Source organism: Prionailurus bengalensis, chromosome D3 (assembly GCF_016509475.1).
Source record: "Prionailurus bengalensis isolate Pbe53 chromosome D3, Fcat_Pben_1.1_paternal_pri, whole genome shotgun sequence".
NCBI classification, from domain to species: domain Eukaryota; kingdom Metazoa; phylum Chordata; class Mammalia; order Carnivora; family Felidae; genus Prionailurus; species Prionailurus bengalensis.
The window spans coordinates 34552288-34576940 of record NC_057356.1 but is presented as its reverse complement, the minus strand read 5'-3'; the positions used below and the strand labels follow the sequence as shown (position 1 = coordinate 34576940).

At 46.9% G+C, this 24653-nt stretch overlaps 1 protein-coding gene across 2 annotated transcripts in view; it reads left to right on the top strand.

Annotated features, from left to right (window-relative positions):
- RAB31 (RAB31, member RAS oncogene family) overlaps positions 1-22965 on the top strand; it is a 135078-nt gene extending 112113 nt beyond the window's left edge. The window contains exons 6-8 of one of the 2 annotated variants that reach the window (XM_043558281.1): positions 5862-5971; positions 8797-8904; positions 19547-19653. In XM_043558281.1, the coding sequence (XP_043414216.1) occupies positions 5862-5971; positions 8797-8900 (214 nt within the window). In that variant the 3' untranslated portion in view covers positions 8901-8904; positions 19547-19653. Of the gene's footprint in view, positions 1-5861; positions 5972-8796; positions 8905-19546 lie in introns of both variants that reach the window. The other variant, XM_043558282.1, reaches the window with a different exon arrangement.
- The last annotated feature ends 1688 nt before the right edge of the window (positions 22966-24653 follow it).

Genomic DNA, 24653 nt, shown 5'->3' with positions numbered 1-24653 from the left:
AAATAAAAAAATCCAAACCATCCAAACCAAAGTGGTTAGAAAACATGTACAAGAACGTCACAGAACAAGAAACATTCATGGCTTACGAAAAGTTGCTCGCTGTCTTTGAATACAGGTTCCTTAGAATTAATGTCAGATTTTTTTCATGCAGAAAGGGCTTCCAGTGTGTTGGATTTATGTTTACAAAATATGTTTACAACTTAATCTTGGGGTAATTTATCAAACTTAATGTATCTTATGAGTTGGCTGATCTAGCCTGTATTTACCCATTCTTCTGTGGAACAGTGATGACGGGCCTGGAGGCCTTCCTGTGTCGTAAAGTACAGGGGTTGACTCAAATAAACCCATGAAGGACCTTCAAGCTCTGAAGTAGTTAGAGCCTCGTGTTTACTTGTTTCCTCCACTTGCATCATTTCCTCGATCCTTTTGGTGGCATTCTCTAAGAAACTGGTGCTGTGTCACCATCCTTGCTGATGGAGCTTTGTCACGATTTGTTAATGAAATGTTGATACAGTACTTACTATGTGCCAGGTATTGTGTTGGGCACTTTATAAGATCAAATTTCTTTTTTTTTTTTTAATTTTTTTCAACGTTTATTTATTTATTTATTTATTTATTTATTTATTTAAAATTTTTTTTTTTTAATGTTTATTTATTTTTGAGACAGAGAGAGACAGAGCATGAATGGGGGAGGGTCAGAGAGAGAGGGAGACACAGAATCTGAAACAGGTTCCAGGCTCTGAGCGGTCAGCACAGAGCTCGACGCGGGGCTCGAACTCACGGAGTGTGAGATCGTGACCTGAGCCGGAGTCGGCCGCTTAACCGACTGAGCCACCCAGGCTCCCCCGTTTATTTATTTTTGAGACAGAGAGAGACAGAGCATGAACAGGGGAGGGGCAGAGAGACAGGGAGACACAGAATCTGAAACAGGCCGCAGGCTCTGAGCGGTCAGCACAGAGCCCGATGCGGGGCTCGAACTCACGGACCGCGAGATCATGACCTGAGCCGAAGTCGGACGCTTAACCGACCGAGCCACCCAGGCACCCCAAGATCAAATTTCTTAACATGTAGAATGGCTGTAGAGCATTCGCCCCATCTGGTGAAATGAGGGGCATAAGACCTGGGGCAGGGGAGGCACAGGTGTGTGGGGTGGGGGAGACACAGGCGTGGAGGCTCAGTGGAAGTCGCCTGGATCCATTGACTTTCAGGGGGAACCCATGGAACTGAACCTTCCCAATGAACCCCTAGTGGGGATAGAGCATTACTCTGCCTTTAGCCTGCTGGTTTGATCCCCCTCCCTCTCCGGTTAGGGCTGCAGGAACTCCTGGGGGTACGTGCCTTCCTCTGTCTGTGCCGTCAAAGGAGGAGGACCATGGAGAATTAAATACCTCTGAAATGAAAATGAGTCAGCTGCCATGTTGCCAGGTTACATCACGAACAACAAAACAAGGACCCTGGTGGGGCAGCACAGACTGTTGAAACTCTGGAGCCCACAAGAATGCTGTTTCCTGACCCCCCCGCCCCCCCCCCCTGCCACGGAGAGCCTCTGAGTGCTGTGGCCCGAGACACGTGACAGGTTGCTGGTGTGGACCGCGTTCAAATACAAAATGGGTTAGAGAAAGACTCCCCTTTTGTGTGTTTCTACCCCTAAGCCTGGCCAGTATTGCTGTCTCTCCCCATCACTCAGTTCTTGGTTCTGACCCTGACTCTCGTGTCTTCTGACAGTGCCTTGAATTTAGTGTTTTCCTGGTAACTGGACAGTAGCCTCCCCCATGGTCGCCAGCTTTCCCACTTTCTCTGCCCTGCATGTCTCCCACGGGCTCCAGAGGGAACCAGGCCTGGTTTGGCATCCTAACCTCTATCCTGACTACTTGGCCTGCCTGTGGCTGCTCTCCAGTGGGGGTAGGACCGCAGATGGTCAAGAAAGAAACCCCGGGTGATGTGATGCTGACATATAAGGTAGGCAGAAAACCATCAGCTCTGAAAAGAGGGCGAAGGAGCAGCGGTGGGAGGGGCACCCAGGGAGGACTCCCAGTCTACACTTCCTGGCTGCTGTGCAATAACTCTCGTGGGTGATTTCTAGGAGTCCGCAATTCTGTACACGGGTTGGTCTAGAAAGTCGAAAAAACAGTCTTTTCCATCAAAATTGACTAGCTCTGTTGAAACCTTGGGTTGGGCAAATTAATTAGTCTCCGTTCACCTGTTCCAATGCCTAGCACGATGCCCAGCATATGGCAGACGCTTGATAAGTAGTTGCCGCAAAGAATGAACAAAAGCCACTAGATGCCACAGTCCCCTGTAATCGTTATCGCGGGCCAGTGATGGCAGCCTTCCAGCCTTGAGGGTCGTGCAATGGGCCTCTGCTGAACTGCAGCTGGAGGCGTTCCCAGTTGGTTGCTCTTTTAAGAGCCTGCAAGAGTCTCTGAGGAAGGAAATCCTCACGGTTGTAAGGTTCTTCTTCAGACCGTAGCTATACCTGTTTGTTCCAAGCACCATTTGCCGACACCAGCTGGGTGTCCTGCCATTCAGTTCCCTTCTGACGGTAACCCCCTGGAGTTAGCACAGATCCCGCAAACGAAGGACTCAGTCCCACAGGACTGTCCCCACCCGTCCACTTCCCACACCAGATGCAGGCCTTGGTTAAGAAGTTAACCCCACTTCTGCCCAGCAGACTACCAGTTTGAAGGTTCCCATGTCCCCTCCACCTCGGTTTTGATAACTCACTAGAACAGAGTTCTCAGTCTGGAGCATGAGACTTAGGATTCCAATGTTCCTATAAAGGATACAACTCAGGACCAGGCAAATGGAAGGGAAGAATAGAGCCGGGTATGGGTTGTCACCATCCCAGCACCTCAACGTGTTCACCAACCAACTCAAACCTCTCCGAGCCTGTGTTCGCGAGTTTCCCCTGAGGTTTTATTATTTAGTCAGGATTGAATCCGTCTCCAGTTCTCCCCTCCCCAGGGTTGGAGAGCGGCGCTGAGAGTTTCAACCCTCTAATCGTGGGGTTGGATCTTTTTGGCAGCCAGCCCCCATCTGAAGCTCCCTAGGGGCCCCTTCCTATAAGAAACTCAGGTGTGGCATAAGGGGGGGCCTTTGTGAATAACAGAAGACACGCCTGCCACATAGGAAACTTCCTGGTTTCGGGAACTCTGTGCCGAGAAGCAAGAAGGAGCACATACGTATTTCTTTTTATATCACTGTAGAGGAAATATATTTTGACAGACCCAAGAGTGGTTGGTCCTTCTGGTCTCGGTTCATTGTTAGAAGGACTTTCGCTGGCCCTCCAGCCTCAGAGTAAGAACCTCTTCTTTAGGATGGGCTATGCCCTTTCCTTGCCTCCACCCTTGACTCCAGTGTATTACAGCGTGAGGATCTTTTGAACCTCACATATTCTTTGTCTATAGTGATGGAAAGAATGGCCTCAGGAACACGGGTGCCCGTTGGGTGGTTATGTTGCTCAAGGCCTGATGGGAGCCAAGTGGGGCAGAGCCAGAGGGTCTTCGATTAGACCCTGCCTCCACCCCTGGTTCACTGTGTCCCTTTGGAAGAATCATTTATTTCATGAGACCATTTCTAAACATGGAAGAATGTGAGCACACACTTTTCTTATCTCTCCATTTCAAGGTCCGGTGTTGTAGACTGTGAGATAATCAGCCCATGTGAGCTTTTACTCTTATGCTCAGGACGGATATTTTGGATTGTGTGTTATAGCCACTTGCCTTAATCCTGGCAAAAACTATGCTATTCCTCTTTCCCTCGCAAAGGGACTCAGGAAAGGGGGGCTAAGGAAGCATTTAACTGTATTGGTAATCTGCTCTCACTTAAGGGGTCTCCAAAGCTTCCTTGCTGGCCAAAATCACCCGTACCCCAGGTAGACATTAGCAGGACATGGCTTGTCTTACCTGAAACCACCTTTGGGCAGAGATGAGCCCCACCCTTCTATTTGTGGTTTGATAAAGACTGCCAGAAAGAAATGAAAACTAGGGTAACATGCCAACCTGAAGGCAGAAGAGCCCTTTTCTGGAATGTTTTAAATGTCAAATTCATTGCCATCAAAGAACTCAAGTTTCTTTTTTTTTCCCCCTTCAATCTTAGTGAGCAGCCTGGGGCTTGTATGTTGAAAACAATAGAGAGTATAGATTCAGGAGCATGGTTTTTCCCAGTGGGTCTTTGGTAAGAAAGATTATGGAAGAACAGATTCCAAGGGACATGACTCAAGAGGCTTTTTTTCTCTGGTTTGGAATCCAAGGGCAGCTGCCTTTACCACGGCTGCCTCCTTGGGCCCTTCTCCAGCTGGCACCCGAAAAGCCCTCCTCTCATATGATTTGGGGTCCGCAAAGAATTTAAATGCCAAGGACGATTTCCCCAGTAACTTTATAAGCCAGTTAAAACCATTCAGGAGGCATTTGGAGGGGGTGAAGCAACGGGAAGGAGGTGGGAGAGGGATACAGTCTCGTCACCCTGCTCCCAGTTTTGATTTTCTGTCCACGTTTCTTCTTTTCTGTAGCCATCCATCTAGTCCAGCATTGTATTTTCTCTCGGCCACAGTATGAGAGGGGCTTCCAAATTCTTCTCCTCACTCCCCACTGTAGCCTATTTTGTGTACCGTTTTCCCCTAGAATGTGGTGCTGACCCTGTTGCCCTCCTGTCCTCCAGTGGCAGCTGGGCATGAGACAGGTGTGGGGTGTCTTCTAGCCCATCTGCTGTGGTTCCTCCTGGCCACCCCCTTCCATCTCAGGGCCTCCTCTCCATTGAGACCATTCACTTGCAAATCCACCCTTTCCATCCAAGGCAGAGCTGGGTGCAGAATTGATTTTTAACAGTATCGGGGGATGAGGTACTCCCCTGCCTTGGGGCCTTTTTCAGGTGGTGGCATCACAAATTCTTATTCATGTTCTACGCCCTTCTTGGCCGCACTCCACTCATCTTCCCAGATTCCATCGATCGAAATGCATCGCTTCCTGTACTCCTGTACTTCCTGTATTTCTGTACACTTCCGATGATGCTGAAGTGCTTTATTGCATCTTTATTATCCCCATATTGCAGATGTTACCGTGTTGTGGGTTAGAGTAACTCTGGATGTTTGTCTTTGCTCTCAGGTAGGTTCCGGAAGATGGGGATTACTGTTTTCTCTAGCACCTACCAGAGAGACTGGTATATAATAGCTGCGCAATAAATACCTGTTGAATAAATGACTAAACTTCTAGAGAATGGGACCGGTGTCTTTTTAACCTTCAGATCCGCCACGGCATCTGCACGTTAAAAATAGATCAATAAATGTCTTTCTGGATTATTCATTTAAATATAGAGTTCACGTCCTTTGCAGGAACAGCCTCTTAAGGGTGAAAGTCCGGTTATGTCATATTGCATTGTAGCTATGACCCCATCAATTACCAGACCTTCAAATCATGTCACATACTCTCTCTGATTTGTGAAAGACAACATGCAAAAATTCTACAAAAGCATGTGTGTGTGCAGGACCATGCACACGCATGCACAAAATTTTGAAAATATATAATGAGTCATTTTTACGGGAAAAGAATTGCAATCAGCCCTAACTCTGAAAGCTGGAATATATGCTGCCATCTTCATAACGAGTTTTTCTAATGATCTAGAATTCTTCCCCTCTGTGACCAGGGACAGCATTTTATGCATGCACATCTTAACCTCCAGGGATGCCAGAGGCCAGATTTTAAAGTGTTCTCCCCATGCTAGGTTTTCGATACTTGCTGAGCAATCGAGTCATCCTGCAGGACAGTAAAGGAGCTGTTTCCACGTGAGCTTTTTGTTGGTCTGTTGGGTTATTTATATTTTACAAATGAGCATTCATTTCTGTCCGGGTGTGACCTCTTTTCCAGGGAAGTTCCCCTGAAGGACGCTAAGGAATATGCCGAATCCATAGGTGCTGTCGTGGTTGAAACAAGTGCAAAAAATGCTATTAATATCGAAGAGCTCTTTCAAGGAATCAGTAAGTACCTGAACTGCATTTTCAGCTTTGCCTGCATTTGTATGCTTCTGGGAGTCAAAGCATAAAATCACAGAGGGCTGCACTCAGGCTTTCCCTCGGCGTGAATTTGTCTGACGCCGCGGACATAAAAGTCTCAGTCTGTACTCGTGAGTCTGGACCTATATGTGCCTCCCGATTCTGAATTTCTATAGCTCTGTGCTTTGACCTGTTGATTCTGTGTTTTGTGAATCAAAACGAAGTACCTCTGTTGCAAAATAAGTCATTTTAATTAAACGGTTGAGTATGGGGCACCTGGGTGGCTCCGTCAGTTGCCATCCAACTTAGGCTCAGGTCGTGATCTCGCGGTTCGTGGGTTCGAGCCCCACATCAGGCTCTCTTCTGTCAGTGCAGAGCCCCCTTCAGGTCCTCTGTCTCCCCGTCTCTCTGCCCCTCCCCTGCTGGTTCTCTCTTCTCTCTCTCTCTCTCTGTCTTAAAATAAATAAACTTAAAAAAGGTTGTGTATGTGATAGCATTTTATGTTCGTATGTTGAGGGGAAGAGAAATAAAATAAGTAGCGATAAGGTATAGAAGACTAACGTCGTGCATTAAACGGAAGGACTCTAGCAAACAAAATAAACAAAACAAAAAACCCAAAAATAAGTTAGTGATTTCTTTTGCCTGGGGGTCATCAACAAAAACTGAGTCTCCACCCCTCAAAACCAGAAATTGGGGACTGGGCAGACAGTCGATTTTGTAAAGGTTTCTCTCATTTCTGATCAGTTAGTGGAAGGTCCGCTCTCTTCTTTGTCTCCTGTTCAGGGTCACATTATAATTCTCTTCCTTTATGCTGGTTCCCCATATGTAAGCTTTATTTCAGAGCTGTTTCCCAGCTGATGGCCAGATTTCCCCTTCACAGCTTCTTTGGTAAAGATGTCTGCGCTGGGTTCCCTCAGAGAGCTACCTGCTGACAGCTGTCTTGAGAAACTGTCCTGAGATGCCTCCAGAGCATAATCGGGGACTTTGCAGAGGCGTCCATGTTTACTGAGGTGCAGAGGCCCAGGGTCCCCGCCTCATGAAAAGTTGAACCCCTGAACAGTTGGCAGTTGTTCCCAAAGATCTTATCTGGCCCCAGACAATTCCAGAAGGGAATTCCAGAGGGGAAACTGACGGTTTGATCTCTCTTCTGCCTGAGGTCATAGTTGGCGGTGCTCTCAACGTCCGAGGGGCCTTCATTTCCCAGAACGGATTTGATTTCCTTTTAACTGGTTTTGGTTCCTTACTTTAGGCTCTGAGAACCCACAGCAGGGATTATTGTGTTTGTTTCTCTTGGCTTGGTGGAGAATTCACTGGAGATGGGGAACTCTGACTGGGGTTACTTACATGATACGGAAATGCGCAAGAACGCACAGCTAAGGCCTACACGGCCCAGCCTCACGTGTTCATGGGGGTCCACGTCACCTTCCCTCCCGTCCTCCTTCGGAAGGATTCGTTCGCCCGCTGTTATTTCACCCTCTCAACAAAATAGCGTCAATCCAAGTGCATTGACCTTAGTGGTTGAACTTGAGGGTGGTAGGCTGTAATTTTATGTTGGAAACCCTGGATCCCCAGACTCCTGCTCCGTCCTGAAAATGGGCCATAGATGGAATGCTCAGCTGTCCTCTGTAGCTGTGGAATGCTGGGCGGCCTCTTAAGAGAGTTTGGCTTGAAGTCATTCCATTAACCTCATTTTCCCTCGGATCAAACTCATTCTCTTCTGGCGGCGTCTGGCTTTTCTGGTGTGTTAGGCAAGTGGTGCGACCATTCAGCACTTTGTTTGGGCTAAAGGTTTTGCTTAGTGATGCTAGAGAGCTCCCGATGACATTGACCCCTTCCCTTTGTGCAGCTCCTTATATGTTCTAGAGCCCTTCCCCCAGCTTTAGCCCTGGAAGGCAGATGGTGTGGCCAGCAGTGCCCAGTGAAGGAAACACAGCGCTGTGCATACCTGAGAGTCAGCTTAAGGATTCTTCATGAGCTGGGAGACTTCCTGAGGCTTACACAGATCGTTATTAAAACGAAGAGCAAAATAAGAACTGCAAGGAAGAAAATAAGCCTAAGCCGAAAGTGTCAACATCTCCACTTGAAAGATATTTTTTTGGGCGGTCCAGCCAGTATACACCTGTTCACCCCTAGGAGGACTTTATGGCTCAAGGTGATGGGGACTTTGAGTAAGGAATTCCCAAGATCTTGGTGGTCCGCTTCATTTAAGAAAAAGCAAATGTTTTGCTTAAAGCAGTGGGTAATGATGGCTTCCAATAATTAATTCCTGTATAAGCCGTAGAACAGCTGTATCACTTCGTCTTACAGGTCAAAGAAACAAGTTCTTGCTTCTGTTTCATTATACTTTGGTTAACACTGCCTTACAGAGCACCTGGGTTCCTCAGTCAGTTAAGCCTTTGACTCTTGATTGGGTTGTGATCCCAGGGTCGTGAGATCAAGCCCTGCGTTGGGCTCTACGAGGGCTGCGGAACCTGTTTGAGATTCTTTCTCTCTCTCTCTTACTCTCTCTCTCCCCCGTTTGCCCCTGCCCTGCTCGCCCGCTCTCTCAAAAAAGAAAAAAAAAATTGCCTTAGCAAAGAAGCTTCTAGATACTCGGCCCACAGCAAGACCTCGTAGGTAGGTGCTGTAAGCGCTGGGGCGTCTTCACTCCTTCGGGTGAATTTCTTCACAACAGGGTGTTGTAGCCTAATTACAGGTTGACTTGAAATGCAGTACCAAGTACAACTAAATACACTGCGGCCGACTTTGCATTTATGTTTTCTCTCCTGCTCCTACTTGTGTTACATGTGATCCTCCTGTGCTCAAAATAGAATGGGGTATTGCTGACTTGTATGCTCCTCAAAGCAGTGTTCCAGAGACAAACGTGCCTGGGAGAAAGGATACGGTAAAAGTGGTGAGAGTAAAAGCCCTTTAAGAAGGTGTGTTTAAGCAAAATTAATTCGTATCGACTTGGGCGAAGAGACCAACGTTCCTCTTCTGTGTTCCCAGGGTGTTCATAAAGCAGAAAGGAGACCACTGTGTTTTCTGAGCAGGAGTTAATGTATTTACTAACAGGAAATTGTTTCACGAAATATTATCTGTTTTCAAAGGCTAAAGCTACCCTATAAAGGAGCCTGTAAAGGTGCTGTCCTGTTTTATTTGGGGGGGGGGGCGGGATTGGCACACGGTATGTCCCCACACTGTGCTCTGACTGGCATTCCTCCAGGGACCCTCTCCTCGATGACATTTTTGGATCTCCTTTGCCCCACTGCATATGGCTCATTCCCTTCCATGCATTTCTCCCCAGAGCTGTTTCTGTTCCTTTCTTGAGGTCTCATGCCTTTAATTTGAACATCAGTTTTCCTCTTTGAGTTAAGACATAATTCTTCTTGGCCGAGAAAATTGTGGCACCTTTGAGTGTGCCGGTTGGTGTGTGAAAGCACAAAGAATATTCTTGTTGCCGTTTACTCATTACAGTGTCACAAATGAAAACCCAACGCTTCTGGCCAACTACTCTCTGCCTGACTCTGTAATCCTGAAAGGCAGGATCCAGAGCTCCGGGCCTTGCCTCGATCTCCTCTTCCATCCACTAGCTTTCTCCGGCCATCAATGCGATGCTTCTCTTCTCCTTCCTGCAAACCTTAATTCCTCGAAGGTCCAGTTCATGTCTTTTTCCTTCACAAAGTCTTCACCTGCCCCAACTCTCGTGGGTGGCTCCCGAGGTTACCTCCGGTTTCCCCCGTCGTTCTGACACTTGAACACTTTTAAGTGGTTAAATTCAGTGAGCGCCTTAAAAGAACATGGTGTGCACCTCATGCAAGTTCTCCGCGAGCAGGTCTTGCTCTGTCGTGTTCCCCGTGAAGCTAAGACGCGTAGACAGGATAGTGCCAAATTCGGTTTTTTGAATTCGGATCTTCCTCCCCGCCTCATGATGTTCCCGGAGGTAGTAATTCAGCGTGGTCACCAGATCAAGTGAAACACAGTCAGTCTTCTACGGGGACTTAAGGTTGGATGACACCTGTCGGCAGAGAGCCAAATGGGTATATGACGACACGTTGTAATAAGTGCTTTGAAGCCAAAGAACAAGGATTGCAGGAATAGTGGCAGGTGGGGACTTGAGATCGGTGGGGGAGATCTTCCCAGGGAAATGATTTGAAGCTGGACCTGGAAAATGGGGAGAGTCCACTTGGGCAAAGAGCTCAGGAGGAGCCTCAAGTCGAGTGAGCACCGTGAGCTGAGTTCCTGAGGCCGGAAGCAGTGGGCTGCATTTAGCAGAAAGGAGGCCGCAGGACGGCAGGTGGCGAGCTCCGGCACCCCCGGGTGGGGAGGGTGGAGACGGAGCCAGGTCCTTGCTCGGGCATTGCATTGGGAAGAAGGAGGTGATATTCTGGAAGGCTCTCGAGGATTTTAAGGGGGGTGTGGCATAGCCAGTACACGCTGAACGATCACCCTTGGGGAGTGGACAGGGGGAGGAAGGTTGGAAATGGCTCCCCGATTAGGGTGCCGCTGCAGTCACACTGGAGAGAGGAGGCTGGGACCGGGAGGGGCGTGGACGCGAATTTCAAAAATTTTTCAGAAGTGGAGCCAGTAACACGGGGAACAGGCCGGGCTGGGAGGCCGAGGGAGAGAGCCGTGTGCTCCGTGCTCCCTGGGTCCCCGATCCTGGAATGAGGACGGCCAGCCAATGAGCAGGTTCTCTTGGGGCTGCATCTGTTGCGAGCTTGGCCGACTGGATTCTGGAGTGTGAGAAACACAAGTTTTGGTTTGTGGATTTTAATCATTTCAACTCCAATACCATTTTGTTGGTGGTGGTGGTGTTTTTAACTCTCCCTGAGGGCAAAAAGAGGTGGGGCTGCAGGCTCACCAGAAGAAGGTCTGTTTGGGGGTGGGACCTCGGCCAGACAGCTGTGCTTTTGTTCTGGTTAATTTGAATGGACAAGAGAACACAAGGCTTTCTTCTGAAAATCACATCTGGAGACACTGTGGACATCAAACTAGGTTTTTTGTTGGTTGGTTAGCAGATTGAGAACGAGGTGAGAAATATTTTTACAAGTGAATATAATTAGAGGTACAAGCATATTGGTTTGGAGAAATCCGAATAGAGTGTTCATTCGACAGGCAGGAAGTTGAGACTTGTGGGCAGTGATCAGGTTTTGTTCTGTGATCATTCTTTGCACGGAGTGTTAGCTATTTTAAGTGCTCTGGATTTTTGAAATTCTCCAGTAGTTACTTTTTGTTTGGAGCAGGAGAAAGAAATTTAAAAACAAAACAAAGCATTTGCAAATTTCATAGTACTGTAGCAAGCTGTCCAATGAAGGTAAGTTTGGCCATTAAGTCGCAGGAAAGGACAAAGACCTCCATCTCCTGTCTACTTTCTTACATCCAAAAAGTTCATTTAGGGACCGCAATAATAGGGGATGTCTGTGAAATAATGTAGTTTTCAGAATATGGACACATGGGGGTATCAAAAGCCCTGAACGTGCGTTATCTTTTGTCCTGATGATTCCGAGGCAGACACTGATCAGGGGTGCAAAATGTAGCAGTAATGTCTGACACCTAGCAAGTTCGCATTCTGCCCCATTGTTGAAATTGCTTACATGTATATTAACTCATCAGTACACCATTTGTCCTGTGGAATAGGCCGCTGTTGCCATCCCTGTGTTACACACTCGGACCTTAAGGCTTGGAGAGGTCTGTAACCTGCTCTAGGTCACAGAGCTACTAAGCAAGCAGCCGGTGTTAGAAGGCTGACAGGGCCTCCGGAACCATGCCTGCAACTTCTAGTCCGCCTCACTGCTCATTGCCTATGGCAGTTTAGGATAACATTATTCATAATGGTGAAAAACAAGAAATGACTTAACCGTCCCAAAGGTGGGAAATCGTTTAAAAAACAACAACAACAAGCCAACCACGATACACCAGTATAAACTAGTGATGTAAGATGATGATGTATATCTGTATTCCTGACATGAAAAGAGAAATTGCTGAATGTGAAACAGAAGTTACAGACTGGTTCGTATAATATCTTGATTTTATAAAGTCTGAACCATGTAGTGTATATAGTAAGTAAACAATGTATCCTGGGCAACAGGTGGAGGGATACATACGTAGGCTTAAAATGTGAATAGTGGTTGTTTCATGGTGGTGAGATTCCAGGGAACAGGAACAAAACCAAAAATAAAATCAGACTTGGGGCGCCTGGGTGGCTCAGTTGGTTAAGCGGCTGGCTCTTGGTTTCCACTTAGGTCATGATCTCCCAGTTTGTGGGTTCCAGCTCTGTGCTGACAGCGTGGAGCCTGCTTTGCGTTGTCTCTCTCTCTCTCTCTCTCTCTCTCTCTCTCTCTCTCCTCCCCCCCCCCCTTTCTGCCCCTCCCCTGCTCATGTGCTCTTCCTCTCTCTCTCTCTCTCTCTTTTGCTTTTGGGGCACCTGGGTGGCTCAGTTGGTTAAGTAAGTCCGACTTCGGCTCAGGTCGTGATCTCATGATCTCATGGTTGGTGGATTCGAGCCCTGAGGTTGGGCTCTGTGCTGACAGCTCAGAGCCTGGAGCCTGCATCGGATTCTGTGTCTCCCTCTCTCTCTGCCCCTCCCCTACTTGTGCTCTGTCTCTCTCTCAAAAATAAATAAAAATGTTTAAAAAAATTGTTTTTAAATCGGGCTTTATTTTGGAAAATTTGTTAAATATACATCAGTAAACCAAATACCATAGTGAACCAGCATGCACTCATAACCAAGCTGATTTCATCTCTACCCCCACATTCCCCCTCACTCTCCTCCACCTGAATTATTTTGAAGGAAATTCCAGATTTCACCTGTAAATATTTTCAGAATGTAACTTTTTTTATATAACAATTTCATTATTACATTAGTAATCACAATACCATTATCATATTAATATCGCCAAATATGGCTCATGTTTGCCCTAAATGGTTTCTTTGTTTGCATTTTACAGTTTGTCTGGATCAGGATGCAAATAAATTTCACACAGAGTGATCAGTTGCTATGTATTTTAAGCCTCTTGCGCAAGAGATTGCCTCTCCATGAGGGAATCATGCAATTTCTTTTTGTCGTTGTTTGTTTGTTTTAAGTTTATTTATTTATTTTTGAGAGCGAGAGCATGCATGCATGTGCACGGGGAGGGGCAGAGAGAAAGAGGGAGACACAGAATCCGAAGCCGGCTCCAGGCCCTGAGCTGTCAGCACAGAGCCCCATGTGGGGCTTGAACTCACAAACTGCGAGATCATGACCTGAGCCTAAGTCAGACACTCAACCAACTGAGCCACCCAGGCGCCCCTCTCCTTGTGGTTTCAATGCCCATCTTCTTAATGACTAACAACGTTGAGTGCTTTCTTATGTGCTTATTTGCAATCCTTGTGTCTTCTTTGGTGAAGTGTTGGTTTAAATTTTGCCTGTTTTGTATTGAGTTGTTTGCTTTCTTATTGTTGAGGGTTTTTTTTTAATTTTTTAGGGTTTTTTTTTTGTTACATTTACTTATTTTTGAGAGACAGAGACAGAGCACAAGTGGGGGAGGGGCAGAGAGAGAATGAGACACAGAATCCCAAGCAGGCTCCAGGCTGCGAGCTGTCAGCACAGAGCCCGACGCGGGGCTCAAACTCACAAGCTGTAAGATCATGACCTGAGCTGAAGTCAGACACTCAACCGACTGAGCCACCCAGGCATCCCTCTTATTGTTGAGTTTTAAAGATTATTTGTATATTTTGGATACGTGTTATCAGATATTTGTTTTTTCAAATATCATCTCTCAGATTGTGGCTTACCTTTTCATTTTCTTGACAATGTCTTTGGAAGAGCAGAAGTTTTTAATTTTGATGAAGTCTGATTTGTTAGATTTTTCCCTTGTGGCTTGTGGTGTGTTTTTTTTTTTAAGTTTGTTTATTTACTTATTTATTTTGAGATTGAGAGAGCATGCACACAGGGGAAGGGTAGAGAGAGAGAGAAAAAGAGAAAGAGAGAGAGAGAGAATCCCAAGCACACTCTGCCCCGTCAGCACAGAACCTGATGTGGGGCTCAAACTCACAAACTGTGAGATCACAACCTGAGCCAAAGTCAAGAGTTGGATGTTTAACTGACTGGGCCACCCAGGCACCCCTTGTGGCTTGTGTTTTTGTGTCATGTTTTAAGTGTTAAAATAAAAAAATGGAGGGGACGTATCCTATTCAATGGAATAATCCTTCAGTAATAAGAAATGAGCTATCAGGCCATAGAAAGATGTGCATGAATAAATGCGTCTTACTAAGTGATAAGAAGCCAATCCGAAAAGGTTACATACTATAGGATTCCAACTACGTGACATTCTGGAAAAGGCAAACCTATAGGGACAGTAGAAAGATCAGTGGTCACCACAGGCTCACGGAGGGAAGGCGGGAGGGATGAATAATGGAGCACAGAGGATTTTTAGGGCAGTGAAACTATTCTATGTGTCACGGTGAATGCCTACCATTATGCATTTATCAAAACCCAGAGGATGTTGATAAAATGAGCCCCAAATGAGCCCTAATGTAACCTGTGGACTTTAGTTCGTAATAATCAATGGTGGTTCGTCACTCGTAATAAATGTTCCCCAGTTGTGCAAGTCGTTAAAAGGGGGAAAGTTGGGAATGAGGGGGAGGAGTCTTAGGAGCTTTCTGTACGATATGCTCAACTTTTTCTGTAAACCTAAAACTATTCAATCAATGGAGTCTATTAATTTCAAAAGAAAAATAAAAGGGAAAGATGCCCTTGAATGGTAAGGAAGCCTAATGATTTTCGAGTAACTTAGGCCTCCCCGTTTTGAAGATAACTGGCATCTTGGTCTAACAGCCAGTGGTGACCTCCCCCTCTTCCCTCTCTGTGAATGTCACCATTCCTTCAGCAGCCTAGACATTTATCTTTGATTTTCTCTCTCTTTTTTTTTTTGTTTTAATGTTTATTTATTTTTTGAGAGAGAGACAGAGCAGAAGAGGGGCAGAGGGAGAGAGACAGAGAGAGAGAGAGACACAGAATCCAAAGCAGGCTCCAGGCTCTGAGCTGCGAGCACAGCTTAACCTACTGAACCACCCAGGGGCCCCTATCTTTGCTTTTCTCTATCCCTCTCGCCACCCTACTGCCAGTCAATTGTCACATCCTCCCAAGTATCTTCCTGCAGTCCCGTCCATCCTTGTTTCCTACTTCTCTTTCTAATATTTATTTGTTTATTAATCTTTAACCTCTACCCGCAATGTAGCAATGTAGGGCTTGAACTCACAACCCTGGGATCGAGAGTCCCACACGCCTCCAACTAAGCCAGCCAGGTGCTCCTCTACTTCTCTTAATGTCACCAAGGTCAAGGCTGTCCTCATCTTTGACCTGGACTTCCTGCAAGCCTCCTGGCGAAACTCACTCTGTGTCTCCTGAGTCATTCTGATCCTATATAGAATGTTAGCTCATTTCTTGGGTCTAGACTCTGACATTCAAGGTCATCTGGTAATTCCAAGATTATCTTCTTTACAGCAGTTAAAGGGCAGTTTTGAACGACTCAAGTGGCATGAGTGTCCCCCCTGTCCCCACTGTAAGGGCAGTGTTCCATAGAGACGCCCCTCTCTAACTGGAGAGGCTTGAAGGCCATTATCAAGGCTAACTACTTTCAAGTCCCGTTGGTCAGTTTACTAATCAGGATGATTCGGAAAATCAGGATCAGGAAATGGAAGTTAGAGAGCAATTATGGCAGCACCTCTCACACTCAACAGAAAATGGCCGAGCCAAGTAAATCCTAAACTGCGATGAAAGGGGAGAAGAATGTGAACAGCAGAATTAACCGGGGAGGCCTCCAGGCTCGTGCAGGGAATGGCCCGTCCTGCACCCAAGAAGGAAGGACAGCTGTAGCCAAGCACGCTGTCTTATTTTTGTTGTGTGTGAAAGCGTTTACGGTCCCCTGTCCAGAGCCATGATCACATTTATAGGCTTGCAATTTGTTTTTTCACGTATCGCATTCCTGAGGAACCGTTTATAAAACCTGTTTTTCCTCTGGGCTGTCAACTTTCGGGAAAACTGAATTTCAAAAAAGACAAAAAAAAAAAAAAAACCCAAAAACCAAACCAAAACAAAAAAACGGCCCTTGAACTTTTCCCAAGCAGAATCTTACACAATCTGAACCTTGTTAAAATAAACACCCTGGCCTGGGATTTCTGCTCAAGGATGACCCATTACGGAGATCGTGTACTCAAAGGACATTTTTAAGAGTGGAAACCCACAGAGGATGATGCTCAGGGCCTTTTCAGATGTTTGTGTCTCTAATATATTTGTCCTATTCTATGCCCATGTAATTAATACCGATTCAGTTGTGTGATCACCTTGGTACAAAATGCCTTGGCTGTTTTCCAGAGCCATTCCTTTGTCTAAGTGCATTTCACCTTTCAGTAAGTTCCAAATAACTCCGATCACAAGATCGGAGCTCTTGTGTTTTCACAGCACTATTGGCTTCCTTCTCTTTTTCAGGTGCTTGCCTCGTCGTTATGACTCAGCTTTCCTCAACCTCTGCCCTAAAATGGAAGCATTTCCTTTCTTCTCACTGTTTGAAGCGGGGATGGGTGGCCCCGTCCCAGGTTGTGTTTTGTAGGAGAGCAGGACGGGTCCCGCTCCTAGTACCTGAGCTCTGCTCCCCATGCAGACTCCACCCGAGGGGCACCCAGGCCCCGTTTATTGCCATTAGTTCCTCCCACATTGGTAGTGGCCATGGAGGGATATGGACAGCAGCTGTCAAGTTACTGTCTCACATTCTTTTTATAGGCGAGGAAAGGAAGTCTTGAAAACACTAACTAGCTTGTCCGAGTTCACGTAACCGCGACACCACCTCTCAGATCTCAGCACTCTTTTTATCAGAGGAGAAGAATGAAGTCTAACTCTGTCTTTGAGAAATACTTTGTTCCAATCAGTGAGATTTTGCATATTCTGAAGATACATGGGACCCGGTGCCTCTACGAAGCCAGGCTGAACAACTGATTCGAAAACACTGCTAACAGTTTAAAACAAAGGAGTCTGCTTGAGGCATGATGTGGGTCTCCTGAACCTTGTATTCTAAACGTTGTCGTGGTTACTGCCCGTGGAGGAGAGAAGTGGGAGGCAGGAAAGAGGGAGGAGGAAGGACAGAGCAAGGCAGATGGGGATGGGTTGCCCGGACATTCATTCCCATTGTGCCTTCCATATGCCCTTTGTCTCTAGATTTTCACTCTACCTTTGTCTCTAGATTTTCACTCTACCTTTGTGACTTCAATGTGTATTGTATGCATAAGGTTCTTTTGTATTTGGGGTGCATTTCATAGGAAAAACCTTACGCAAACTTACAGCATGAGGCATGTGGAAAAAGTCAAAGATGAGAGGGCTAATAGCGTAATTCTACTTTGCTGACTTTAGAGGTAACAACCGAAGAATACCCTGAAGTTGATGTTGGCATAGGATGTTGATTCTGATATTGTCAAAAATAGTAATCAGTGAATGGTACTTGTCTTAGTTAACTAGGGCAACGGCTTCCACCAATCAGAGTTATAATCTTGGCCCCAAGCGTTCCAGATGCAAAAGCAAAAGCCCCTGTTGCAGCACCGAACACATCCAGGAGGCACCTGAAATCTTACACATTTAAATAATGATATAACTGGGCACCATCATTCCTCCCAAACACAGCGCTTCCTCTTGGGGAGGAAGTAACGCTTGATTGGCAAGATCTGACCTAAACAAATCAGGCTATGGGTAGTCGTTGGGAACTTTCCCCTCTATCGCTTAAGATTGACAAACTAGAAGGAGCATTTTGTTTACTTCCTTTTAATTATGACTAATTAAAAAAACAAAAAAACACCACAGCGTGTCCAAAGGAGAAGAGTACGTACTGACATTCTCAGTTGCTTCTGGATCAGGACTGAGCTGTTTGGAGACCCGTGTGCAATAGCTCTGCATAGTTTGGTCGGCTGTCCGGGAACTGACTGGAGTAGTAGCTTCAGAAGTTATTGGAATCTTCTCATCCGCTTCATAGTGAGATGAAGAGTTCTACCATTGATTTCGGATTTGGGCCAACTGCCAATGACCTTAACCTCTCTGCTCGGGCTTTGATGAGTGGCCATATCACCCGATCTGCGCAATACATCAATATCTTTGTCATCGACTCTTTCTGCCTCTTCCAGGCAGTTTGACTCTTTATAGTCCGCAGGTAACATCCACTGGCACTGAAGGACTTTGTCTTTGGAACTGATTTCCCTTCCATTTCTAATCCCTGATTATTTAGTGAACTGATATGCTGATGAGCTCATCTGAACAAGCTTTACTTTTTACGGGGCCTAGGAATGTAGCACGGAGGGCTAACGCGGGGCAGTTAGAAGGACACGGGCTTCGGGACCCATCAGAAAATCAAGATGTAGGTTATAATTAAAGAGCCACACGCGCCGCTTGCTGTGGATGTGCCTTTCAGCATGTAACCGGAGATGTCTGAAGCTTGGTAAAACAATGATACTAACAGCCATCACGCCGACCTCCAGGATTAAGTGAAGACAGTGTCTGTGAACATCTTTGCAAACTGCGAGGTTCTAAACAAATTTTATTTCCGGATCCCGTCGCCTTTTGTAGAGGCCGCTTTATTGACCTAAAACTCACATACTATACATTTTCATCAGTTCGAAGTGTACAATTCAGTAGCTGTTAGCATATTCACGGAGATGTTCATCTAAGAGCACAGTCAGTTTTGGCACATCTTTATCATCTCGGGGGGCCTGAGTGGCTCAGTCGGTTGAGCGGCTGACTTCTGCTCAGGTCAGGATCTCGCGGTTTGGTTCTTGATTTCGGGCCCTGCGTTGGGCTGTCCATTGTCAGGGTGGAGCCCTACTTCAGATCCTCTGTCCCCGCCTCCCCCGCCCCTCCCCCACTCACGCGCGAGCGTGCACACTCTCTCTCTCAAGAATAATTAAACATTAAAAAAAGAGACTATCTTTATCATCCCCAAAAGAAACCACATACCCTTTCGCTACCACCTCCCCGTCCTCCACGATCGCCTTTTTAATCTTTACGTTGTGTTTCTTTGCAGAGACTCTAGGACACTTCTTAAAATTACACTAAGTAAGAATAAGCTTATTTGCACACGGCAGGATGCAGGATGGGGAGCTAGGTGTTAACAGGTGATATTCTTAGGAAGATTACAATTCCCAGTCGGGTTCTACTTGGAGAAGCAGAAAAGATGAGCCCTCACAGTTACTGTGGAAGCCTTGCTGCCATGCAGGAGCTCATTCCGGTAGGACAGACCCGTGGGAGGGCTGGAGAGGAAGCAGTGGGCCCTTGCTGGTGTGGAGAAGGTGGCTGGGTGAGCACGGGGTTCCAGATCCAGGGAAATCCACATTCTCAGGAGGCTGCTTCTGTTTTTCCTCAACTTCCTAGACAGGAGTCCAACTTCATGCAGCAGAACAAGGAGGCAAGGAGGGAGGGAGGGAGGGAGGGAGGGAAAAGAGCCCGGGCCCCTCTACTCCCTGTACAACCCAAACACTAGGGGGAGGTGTTGAAGCAGGGGCGCAATGCGTATGTGGTACCGACTAGAGTGAAGAAACTCAACCCTGGCCTCCTCTTTGTTCCAGGTCGCCAGATCCCACCCTTGGACCCCCATGAAAATGGAAACAATGGAGCCATCAAACTTGGGAAGCCAGCCACGCAAGCCAGCCGGCGGTGCTGCTGACCCGTGGGCCATGGTCCACAGTACTTGAAGAAGCCAGAGCCGACCTCCCATTCTCGGCAGCCTGGCACCCCACATAGGCAGAAGTGGGGTGCTGGCTTGGCATCCCAGAAGACCTGCAGTGGTGGGGCAGGAACTGTCCCTGGGAAAGGCTTCTAGAAAAATCCGCCACACTGCCACAAAATGGCCTTTGGTGCATGAAATGCAAACGGGAGGGAACGGGTGTTAGGTCACGAGCACAACTGATTTGGTATTGTTGTTGTTGTTGTTAAAAACCTTAAAATATTCTTAAATTTGTACAGCAGCCACATCGGCTTAATGTGTGTGAGAGTCCAAAGTGGTGATCCATTCTGATTTCCTGTGCTCCCCAGCCCCATTTCTTTAAGTTCTTCAGTGCCATTGCCTCTGTTTCCTGACCAGCCTTCACTGAAAGGTTCATTTAATTTCATTTCATTTCATTTAATTTACCTTTCAATGGAGTGTAATTGGCCCATCACTCAAGCTACAGACTTGAGCCATGATGAAAGTGGAGAAAGATGCATTAGAAACTGTTGTCTACATCTCTTTTACTTGGTGCCCGTTTTCCTTCAGTCATATATAAACACACCAAATCTGACTAAGATATCGCATGCAATTTTGGGAGTGGGAGGCCTAGTTTGAAAGAATCATTTAAGTAGTTACCGTGTAAGCGGTGACAGATGTAGGATATAAATATTTTTCCAGACACTGTCTGGTATGATCGTCTCCGCAGTAATAAACGCCTACCCTCTTAGGGAAGGTTAACGCACAGACTATGATTTTACTAAGACAGTATGTCACGGCGTCATATCTAGGGGGCAAATTAACCAGGGGATGTTCGAGTCTAGGTCTTAGGGCACACCCCGAATAATATCAATTAATAGGTTACAGGAAAGCCAGCCAGAGGGAGCACCAGCACCTTAAGATTCTAGACCCCCGCCATTACAGAATTGGAGAAAGCGTTCTAGAAGACGCCAGGCTTGGGCAGGTGGGCGCTAGGGCTACCTGGAGGTCCCACCCTGGAATGCTAATTAGCTGACAGTAGGCTTTCATAAAACCTTCCCTTCTAGATGCCCTGTCTGCTCAATTACTTAAAGATGCCTGAATCCGATGGAAGGAAAGGGAGAGAAGGCATGGAAAGGAAGAAAAGCTATTTCCATTGGAAATCCAAATCTTATTACCATTCGGACGTCCATCAATATCTGGGATCAAGAAGCCCTTGGCTTCCTATTAGGGCTTATATTGGAGGGAAATTCTTAAAGGATGTTTGGATCCATGCCTTGCGTGGGGGTAATCAGGCAGCCTGGTGACAGGGCTGGCTGGTTCCCTCTTTTGGTAGGAACATTCAAGACCCAGCAAACTTCAGTAGAAAACCTATAATGTAAAAGCCAGGAGAGAGATTGTGAGCGGACAGAAGACCTCAAACTCCTAGGAACCCAGTGCGAGCTGCTGCTTCCGAGTCCTGTCATGGCTGTGCCCACCCTGCTCTAGACAGGTTAGAGGTGCTGAGATCACCGCCAACAAAAAGCGAGAGTCGCTGAGAGACCGCGGCCAAGCTGACGCTAATTTATGAGGACTGCAATCAAGAAAACAGGCGGGAATCGCAGACTGAGGTGTTCTGTTTTGTTTTTAACTCAAGAATATGCTGTCAGTCGGATAGCGTCAACTGTCACACCCCGATGGCAAAAAGTAGCGTGACCATCTTAGGATGTGCAGGCTGGAGAAACTTACTTTTGGTTCAAGAGGGCCTCTTAGCTCTCCCAGACAGGCACCTCAAAAACTGGTAGCCAGTGGCACTGGGATGTCTCAGCAGGGCCCCTGCTGGGCTTTTTAGAGTTTTCTCCACATCGTCAATCCCGAGTGACTGTCGCGCCCCTTTTGAAAGTTAAACAACTGGGGCTGCAGATGGAACGACCCCTTTCCAGGTGGCACGCGGGCTTGTCGTGGAGCCTTTCCTCATCCAGTGGTCCCTGAGAACCTGGGTCTGTCTCTAGACAGCTGTTCTGGTGGCCCAGCTAAGGTGCTAACACCTCCCGGTGGGGTTCACAGCCTTGGTCTGGGCCTTCGGCGGTTGCAGCTTGCATGAAAATAGCTGATGTTAATCACATGCAGCGAGCGAGCAACCCACGTATGAGCCCAGGGTTTTCTTCCAGAAGCACATCGAGGGTGTGAACCACTCCTTTACCTTTCTGTACCGCCTTAACTATTCAGGCCAGTCAGATGGCAATAGATACATAATCAGTACTCCGAGCGGTTGGTGAAGAGAGTACACGGCACTTGGGCACAAGCATTCATGCAAACACAGAGTCTTCTCTGAAGACAGACGCTCGCGCTTTGTCCACAACGAAGCTTTCCGACTTTCTTTGGCCTCGCGATCACGTTCTGGCTGTTCTGATAGTTGAATTATAACCACGTGATATTACGTAAAGGCCCAAAACGTCAAGAAGTTTCACGTGATGGAAACCCTTCACATAATTTTCCAAACTTTGCTTTTCTCCTTCCGTTTTCTTTCCTTTCACGGGCGTGTATATGTGTAAATATGATTTTTGTATTTGTTACCACCGACACGTAATCCATTTCACCGGCTGGGCCTGGCTCGTGCCTATGTGTTGTACCGTGTAGGCACGGGTTCTCACGGGGGTTCTTTCCCCGTGGGATCCCCCACGATGGCGCTGGAGTCATGCAAACGTTTTATGTAGGTACATAATTGACTTGCCATTTTACGGTTGAAATGGTACATCAGGGTGCCGAATGGGACGTTACCTTGCAGACGAGAGAGGGTTGAAGGCCTAAAACTAACTTCTAGCCAACGAAAGGGCTGTGCCCCCAATGAGCCCTGAACTCATTTTCTGAGGGAGGGTTGGATGACAGAAATCTTTCCTTTCAGATCAAGGAGTGCAGCGTATGGTGGCTGAAGCTGAGCCCCTCTGGCGGGACGCCACCTTGCTCTGCAGGGCTCACAGCGGGCTGAATTACAAGCCAGCTTGTAAACGAAAGGGCTCGGAGCTGTATTCAGACCCATTTGGTGTCCAGGGCGCTCTTTCAACCGCCATCGTTGAAAGCAGACCCAGTGATCCAGTGTTAGTGCTCTGCCGTGTAAACCGTTCCTTTTTCTCGTGTTTTTAAAAAGGGCTTCTGTCTGGGCTGGACCCAGTTCTCACATATAGAAGACACTGCGGCAGACGATTAGGGTCTCTCCACCTTGTATTCTATAGTAAGCCATTGCCCTCAACATCGCCCAACTGTATCTGTTATTTTGAGTTTAACACACACTGATTCATACTAATAAATATTGTAAGTTTTACCGGCTCTGTCTTTGTCTTCTAATGCCCAGCAGGGTAGTTTTCTTTAAACCACAGTCACCTCGGAATAGAGAAAGGCGATTCCCCGGAGACATTTGCGTACCTGTGCACACGAGGACGTGTAGAAGGGTGTTGGCTGGCGCTGTTTGCAACAGCAAAGTGTCTTCCCCTAAGGAAATCAGTAATAAAATGTGGCACGGTCACACGATGAAAACTACAGGGTAATGAAAATGAATGCAGGACCTCTCACACATCAATATGTATCTCAAAACAGGATTGTGGAGGGGCACCTGGGTGGCTCAGTCGGTTAAGCATCTGACTTCGGCTCAGGTCGTGATCTCACGGGTCGTGAGTTCGAGCCCCGCGTCGGGCTCTGTGCCGACAGCTCAGAGCCTGAAGCCTGGTTCGGATTCTGTGTCTCCCTCTCTCTCTGCCCCTCCCCCACTCACAAACATGTCTGTCTCTCAAAAATAAAATAGAAACATTAAAAAAAATTAAGGGGCGCCTGGGTGGTGCAGTCGATTAAGCGTCCGACTTCAGCCAGGTCACGATCTCGCGGTCCGGGAGTTCGAGCCCCGCGTCAGGCTCTGGGCTGACGGCTCAGAGCCTGGAGCCTGTTTCCGATTCTGTGTCTCCCTCTCTGCCCCTCCCCTGTTCATGCTCTGTCTCTCTCTGTCCCAAAAATAAATAAACGTTGAAAAAAAAAATTAAAAAAAAAAATTAAAAAAAAAACCAGGATGTGGAGTGTGGGGCTACATACTGCACACTCCCAAGGGAAACACTCTCACCGTGGCCTGTGTGAAAGACCTTCAGGAGCTATGCAGTACACAGCCTGAGCAACAGAGCTGTGGCCTGAATGAGTCAATAAAGCAAGCTGAAGAAGTACACAAGCATCTAAATTGACACAAAAACAATAATGTATGTTGTTTGTGAATGTGTGTGTGTGTGTAAAGGAGGCATTAGAAGGAAAAACACCGATTTCTCTATCATGCTTACCTCTGGGGAGGCAGGCAAGCAAACAGCATCAGGGAAGGGAACGAAGGGCAATAAACGAGCAGTAATTTTTATCTGCTTCATGATAGAAGACTCTGAAGCCAGTATGACAAAATGGTAGCGTCTGGTAATTTCAAGGTATGTGCTTTATCAGTGCATTTTGCCGTGTTAATTTTTTTCAAAGGGAAAGGCTATGGAGCCAAGAAGCAAAGAAGGATTAGGTTGACTTTGTAAACAGGCTGGAAAGAATTCCTAAGTGTCCTTGCCAACTTCATGTTCTCAGGACGTTTTCTGAGGCTTACGTATGCCCCCCCCTTCCACTGTCTCGGCTACCCCCGCCTGCCCGCCAGACACGCGGACTTTTTTTTTTTGCACACCTGTACATCCGGTGCCTTCCAGGCAAAGCTTTGTTCGATTCGTGGATGGACCTGGAACAGAGTGTGAAGAGGGAGGAAAGTAGTGCCCCACTTTCTCAGCATTCAAGTTTCCCCAAGGCGCGTGCTTGGAAAGCTGCCTTCAAAATATCATCAAACAAGAAACCAAACAAAAACCGCCATCACCAAGAGACCTGGTGTTCCAATTTTGTCAGGAAGAAGAGTCTTTCTTTCTCATTGGCTAGGAAGTCGTTGCCTATTCATGGCAGTTTGGGGAAACGTTTTAGAACAATCCGATGGATTGCTGGATTTAGCCGCCAAATTT